The following is a 7,203-nucleotide window of genomic DNA, read 5'->3' on the forward strand; positions in this document are numbered from 1 at the left end:
GCTGGACATAAGGTTTTACTGCAGGAGAGTTCAAAGGGTCATTATTTCTGCTCTGTTTTATAGCTTAAAATACAGAGTGTAGCTGGTAGACCGCAAATATGACAGAATGATGCAGTGTTATAAAAAAAAGGCTATATAACTGAACATACAAATATGAGACTTTTTCTTTGCTTCTAATGTTCTATTCCTTATGCGTACTACACATACAATTCATTATATCATACCTTTTTTTACTACAGGTTTGCTTTAAAGTTAAAATACAACAGCTTGTGTCATGGTGTAATACAATTCCATAGTTTATGTGCTGATACTTTCCTAACCGCAACACTTTCTGTCCACTTGTATTCCTTGCTAAAATCAATATAGAATAAGCTAAGCACAAGCTTATTCGTCGCTTGTGATTGGGCGATCCCTTGTGGCAGATTGCTAAATGCACGGCAGCTGTACACACGCTAGATTTTCACCTGAGATTGCCTTGGCTGTAAATTATCTAGCATGCATACAAAAGCTTGAGGCCTCTTTCACACCAAGACGTTGTGTTTTAGGGGACGTTAAGGTCGCATAACGTGCCCCTAACGCAACGCCTGGTGGTGTTGAAGTTGGACGTCAGATTGAGTCACGTTATGAGGCTCTTGGTGCTATCCTGGGAAGTTCGGATCTTTTCAATGATTCGGATGGTTCGAATCGGCTCATTGAAAAGATCCGGATCTTTGAACCGAATCTTTGAATCATTTTACTAGGGAAGCAGGAGGTCGCAATAGCAGCATAGGGGGCGATATACAGGCTGGGAACGCGAACAATCACTCGCGTTCCCATGCCTGTCGGCTGGTGACGGCGAAACCGGAAGTGTTCGCCGGCGCGTACAGAGGCATCGGAGCGGAGCTGCGAGGGCACCGATCGGCTGCAGGGGGCTGAGGGAAGCCCCAGGTGAGTTCATCTCATTTTTTTTTTCTGACTTTATGTTCACTTTAAGTAAAAAAAAAATGAGTTTTACTCACCTGGGGCTTCCAATAGCCCCCTGCAGCTGTCCGGTGCCCTCGCCGTCTCCCTCCGATCCTCCTGGCCCCGCCGGCAGCCACTTCCTGTTTCGGTGACAGGAGCTGACAGGCTGGGGACGCGAGTGATTCTTCGCGTTCCTAGCCACAATAGCGCCATCTATGCTGCTATAGCATATATCATATACCATATAGCAGCATAGAGGGTGCTAATGTGTCTGGGAACGCGAAGAATCACTCTTCCTGTCAGCTCCTGTCACCGAAACAGGAAGTGGCTGCCGGCGGGGCCAGGAGGATCGGAGGGCGACGGCAAGGGCACCGGACAGCTGCAGAGGGCTATTGGAAGCCCTAGGTGAGTAAAACTCATTTTTTTTTTTTGTTTGACTTAAGTGTCCCTTTAAGACAAGAAGAAAGTGTAAAAAAATGCAGCAACCAATAGAAACTCAGCATTCATATTTTTCTGAGCTCAAAGCAGAAATATGGAATCTGATTTGCCGCTATGGGACACTGGTGGTGACTCATTGGTCATTGCACAGCATGCCCACACTGAATGCAGGCTAACATGATTTATTAGGACCGAAAGAACAAGCAATGACGATGTTCAAAGCACTAGTCTATAACATCATCCAATCAAAACTTTCCTTCTATCGGATCAGAGCAATAGGCGATTTCTAAACGCTCACAATGGATGATTGCATTGTGTATGGCGTTCCTCACCCCACAGGGAACGATCAGAAATTGTCTGTAAGATGTAGTAATGAAAGTTATGCTCTGCCTGTGGTGGCAAGTTGTACCTCAACGATCTACGACATTAACAAGCAAAGCACTGATCTTCTGACATTGTAGATCTACCAAAGAATCCTCACCAACGGACTGTCTCAGTAGAGTTTCCTAAGCCCATCCAAGGATGTGCATTCTATTTTTATATTTAAGATACCTGTGCTAATTATGGAACAACTACCGATTTATTTCAGAAGACCGTTCTAATGTTATGCAAGATGTTGAGATCTACAAAAAAACAACTCCATTCTAGACTATCGAAATAAGAACTCTAATTGGTTTAAGGCAGTGATTTCACTTTAAGCAACGTTGTTTTCCTCGTTAAATTGGACAACAACTGACATGTCAATGCTGCTCTCTATAAACCAAGAGAATGAATGGTCTTAGCAGTATTCCAGGGACAAAACTGGTATCTGGTGGCTTTTTTGAGGTCCTTTAAGAACTTCACTACCGTGTTCTACCTTGAAAATTCAACCTCTGCATCATTTGATCCCCCAACTGTTAAATAATTATTCCCAGTAGTACCTACCTGCATGACACTGTGATCTCGATCTTTGTGGCAGGGACACTGGTGTGCACAGGGTCAAAGTCTCCAATGGATGCCATCTTCTCTTTGGAGTTAGCAGGTCCACCTGCAGCTGTGGATCTTCTGGGTCCTGTGGCGTCCCTCAGCTGTGGTCAGGCTTGTCTCAAAGCTGCATCCGCCCTGCTGTCACCAAGGAGTGCTCCAGGACTCAAGTCCATCAAAACTGCATAAAAAAAAAAAGAGAAAAAAATTGGGCAGCGGACACTTGGCAGCCCCCCCTCCCCCTATCTCGTCGTTCCTCAGCGGCTACCGAGAGGCTGTAACGTTTCCTGAGACACTTTGAGGGGCTTCCATTTCATGTAATCCCCAGGTAGCAGGCTTTCTGGAGTAACACACAGCTTCATCAAAGTCACTCCATATCTGTGTCACTGAAACGAGTTAACTCCTTGTGAGCCGCAGGACATCTTATAAGTGGTCCTGATAAAGAATCTGGAGTCTCCTTGCTTTCTGTGGAGACCCAAAGCTTCTGTTACGGCTACGAAACCTCGTCAAACGACCAGCGTCCAGAACCTACAGCGATGTGACTATGGGGGCCACCACTTTAGCTGTGCCTTTATGATGGACGGTTTGTTGTGTGCACAGCTTCAAGGCTCTCCTGGTGCAAAACCAGTGGCATACTGGGATTAACCCACCACAGATGTAACAGGGAATTAAATCTGAAAGCACTGGAGATTTCCCTCCAGTGCATCTGTTGCTGTATCTGCTGTTCCTCAACCACTGGTACCAGAACTGAGATACTATTCAGCATCTGAGGTACCCTCAACCCAACAGAGCAAGCCTAGCTCCTGAACAGAAACTACCTGGGGTAAAAAGGGGCTATGGACTCAGAACAGTTACCAATAGCAACAGTTCAACCATCATTCTCTTTGTTCTGAGCACTTTCTATAGGCTACATCTCTGTCCATCCCCCTTCTTCTCCTATTAAGCTTTAAAGTTTATCCTAAGCAGCCACACCACGAGATGCTGACTCTGTGGAGCCGACAGACAGGAAGACACAGGCGGGAGGCTAGAATAAGCCCTGAAGTTCCCCCAATCTCCTTACCTGAGAACTTGCAGAGTTGGCTTGTGCTCCTCAGGCAGTCCTCCCCGGCTGTATCAGGTACATGCCATGATTTCAGGCTTGTGCTTAAAAATTATGGCAGAAAAACGAGAACGATCCTCTGAACATGCTACAAAAATAAGAGGAAGAAAAAAAAGCTCTCAATGGATGAGTTTGGCTAACTGCTCAGACCTGATCACAACAGGCCCCCTTGTGGTCAAACGCGGCACAGCAGAGGAGGTGGTTGCTTACTGGATGTACTAGGAGTCGTATTCATGTTATAAGCATAGAGATGGGGGGTCTTGTAGTTTGGCTGGAGGAAGCGGATGGAGAGTGTGGAGGAAGCTGGTTCTTAAAGCGGACCTGAACTCAGAACTTCCTGTCTGCTCTAAAAGATAAGCAAGAGTATAATAACCTTTACAGAAAACATTTCTTTGTTACAGCTGAATCAAATCATGCAAAAAATCTGCATTCTCCTACTTTCATGGAAGCAGACAAAGGGTTAAAATCCTGTGTTTAAACATTAAATGCTCTGTTGAGGCAGTCAGCTGACACATCAAGCTGAGATATCAAATTACAATTCTGATTAGTCACAGATGAGGGGGAATTAGACAGGCTAAATTATCTACACATATACAGGGTGCATTTCTCAGATTTCCTTCTGTCCTGTGCAAGAGTTCAGGTCCACTGGATGGATTTTGGGGTTAAGGTCAATCCACATTGAAGGCAAAAATGCCAACAGATCGGAGATCAGCCGAGGAACGGGCACACAAACATATCCTGTGTTTATCTTACATGAAGGAAAGAAGTTCAGTTTCATTTACCTGGGACTTCTTACAGCCCCTGCTAGTCCTTCACGTCCCTCGCTGTCATTCCGGTCCCCTCGGTTGTGCTGCTGTCACCCCATGACTTATTACATTAAAGAAAAGATAACTGGGTCTCTCCACCTGGATTTTTTGCAAATAGCTTGTGTTTTATTCACATCATAGCACAGAAACACAACGTTTCAGCCTCACGGCCTTTATCAAGTGAAGGCCTTGAGGCTGAAACGTTGTGTTTCTGTGCTATGATGTGAACAAAACACAAGCTATTTGCACAAAATCCAGGTGGAGACCCAGTTATCTTTTCTCTAATGTGACAGTTGCTGACACCACGTTGGATCCTGGTGTATACTGGTTGACTCCCTGGTGATAAACGCTGTGCTTGAGCTGGAGGTCTGCTGCTGCTGACCCCATGACATTAACTGTCCACGCTCCTGCACAGGCGCAGTAGCTGTTTTTTTTTTTTTTTTTACAGTCTCCATTTAAAGAAAAACTTTAGCAAAAAGGGAAAACAAATCAATGCATTGCAAAGTGACAAGTTAAAACATAGAAGAGAGATCAAGAAATGATTGATATTCGCCATGTCATTTGTTCATATTGTTTGATCCACAATCAGCCTGCATGTCATCATCTTTACTACTGGCAGACATGGAAAAAAAAAACACCAGCACCAACTGCCATTATCTATAAAAAAAAAAAAACAAAAAAAAAAACCTAACAATGTAATAGGTTAAAAGGTTGTTTAGGTTCTTGTTTTTTTTAATAGATATACATATGCACAGAGGAAGATACTGCTTGCCTGGCAGTTGGAAAAAGCTGTTATTTCCCACAATGCAATAAGGCTTACAGACAGAAAACTGTTAGGGCCTAGGTCCTGACATCACACTGTGGGAGGGGTTTCACCACATTTATCAGTCATACAGACCCCCCTGATGATCCGTTTGAGAAAAGGTAAAGATTTCTTGTGGGAAAGGGGGTATCAGCTACTGGCTGGGAGGAAGTTCAATCCTTGGTTACAGTTCCTCTTTAAAACTGCTTTATTCCAAAAGGCTGTTCAAACAAGTTAGATACTTACCCAAGTAAAGGGAACGGCCCAGAGGCTTCTTGATCCATCTTGAAACCCACCGCTGCTGTGCAGGGTCTCTCCAAACATACCCCACAAGAGCTTCAAGTATGGCAGTGCCTGCACAGTAAGCCAAAGGTGTTCGTTCACAACCGGTTTCGTGCTACTGTGCAGACGTGGCTGTACCCTAGCATATGTAGGACATACTGTAGAAGAAGAGGGTTCATGGAGAAGAAGTTGGTCCCAGCCAGCGGTGGTGAGTCAAGAAGGACATCTGGACCATACTTGGGTAAGTATACATTTTTTAACTTACAGATTAACTTTAAATTATTTTAAACACACTGATGCAGGGGCATAACTAGAAATCACTGGGCCTCCCTGCAAAACTTTGGATGGGGCCCCCTCCCCCCTCACTTTCTGCACAGGTAAAGCGGTAAACTGAGAACCAATGTTCTTCAATTGGCTACAGACAGCAGTGAAGCACTGCATGCATTTTCTCCCAGTCCCAGGCTTCTTATTTCACTCACTCTGTCCTCCTCTGATGGAACAGAACTGGCTCTGCAGACTCCAGCATCACTACAGCACACAGCAATTGGAGAGGGGGGTGCAGAGGCTGGGGGAAGGGCGCTGTTCACAAGACCATGCTGCATACTGAATAGGGACTGTCTACAAATCTTTGTCTGATTCTTTATTAGTGGCTGAACAGATGCTGTTGTGAAAACAATTGTGCAGAGAGCAGAAAGCTTTTTCTTTCCATGCCCTTAGTTGTCAGTCTTTCAGGACGGCGAAAATAATCTATTCCTCCCATGGGGCCGCCTGCAGCTTCTGGGCCCCCCTGCAGATGCATCCCTTGCAGGGTCTATTGTTACGCCCCTGCACTGATGTATAAGTCCGCTGGCACTTTAAAGACTGACAATCATCTTGTGTCTCACAGAGATGCCCTATTTACTGGATGCCAAGAATACATTCCTCCCATCCGGTAAACGCAGCAACCAGAACGTATGAGACTCCGGGAATAATGTCATCCCATTTCCATGTCCTTGATCGCCCTTCAGATTAATTGCTCTCACCTATTTTTTCTTTCTTCTTTGTAGATGATATTAGGTTGCAGTTTTGTGGCATTTGAGAGTTTCTGAACTTCCACCAAGCCTTAAAAGATTGTAATCCAAATCACAGCATGTCGCGAGAGGCAATTACAGGGCTGTGCAAACCCAACGCGGAGAGGAGTCGGATATTGCACAGCTTCACCAAAACGCAACTTAAAAAAAAGACAATTTCCCCCTCAAGTATTTCACATCTAACAAAAGGAAAAAAACAAAAAACAAAAGCAATTATCTTTTTATAATTATTGAGCGGGGTAGTGAGCCGTGTAAAGAACTTTCGTTGTTGCGGATTTTATATTTATCCAGTTTTCTCTCTCTTTTGCGCCTTTTGTTTCTTCCCTCCCTCCCCCCTCTCTGTTCTCAGATCAAATAGAGGGTATTAAAGCGATCACAAGGTGAGGGTGATATAGAGACTGCTACTTTTATTTTCTTTTAAACAATACCAGTTGCCTGGCAGTCCTGTTGATCTTTTGGCATCGGTAGTGTCACAACCAGGGCTGTGGAGTCGGAGTTGGAGTCGAGGAGTCGGAACGATTTTGGGTACCTGAAGTCGGAGTTGGAGATTTCATAAACGGAGGAGTCGGATGATTTTTGTACAAAATCCACAGCCCTGCTAAGTATTAGACTAAGGAGTCGGAGTCGAGGAGTCTGAGGCATTTTGGGTACCTGGAGTCGGAGTTGGAGTCGGTGGTTTCATGAACTGAGGAGATGGAGTAGGAGTCGAAAGATTTTTATACCGACTCCACAGCCCTTTTAAGTATGAGGGCCAGTTTCCACTATAGCGAATCCGCATGCAGGCACTGCATGCGGATTCGC

The 7,203-nt window shown here is 44.9% G+C and overlaps 1 protein-coding gene across 3 annotated transcripts in view; it reads right to left on the reverse strand.

The window, feature by feature from the left end:
* LOC137531563 (copine-8-like) overlaps positions 1-3,624 on the reverse strand; it is a 333,786-nt gene extending 330,162 nt beyond the window's left edge. The window contains exons 1-2 of one of the 3 annotated variants that reach the window (XM_068251482.1): positions 3,404-3,624; positions 2,305-2,524 (exon numbers count right to left, since the gene is read on the reverse strand). In XM_068251482.1, coding sequence (XP_068107583.1) covers positions 2,305-2,381 — 77 coding nt within the window. In that variant the 5' untranslated portion in view covers positions 2,382-2,524; positions 3,404-3,624. Of the gene's footprint in view, positions 1-2,304; positions 3,098-3,403 lie in introns of those variants that run through there. The other 2 variants (XM_068251484.1, XM_068251483.1) reach the window with 2 other exon arrangements.
* Between the last annotated feature and the right edge of the window lie 3,579 nt (positions 3,625-7,203).

Source organism: Hyperolius riggenbachi, chromosome 9 (genome assembly GCF_040937935.1).
Source record: "Hyperolius riggenbachi isolate aHypRig1 chromosome 9, aHypRig1.pri, whole genome shotgun sequence".
NCBI lineage: Eukaryota > Metazoa > Chordata > Amphibia > Anura > Hyperoliidae > Hyperolius > Hyperolius riggenbachi.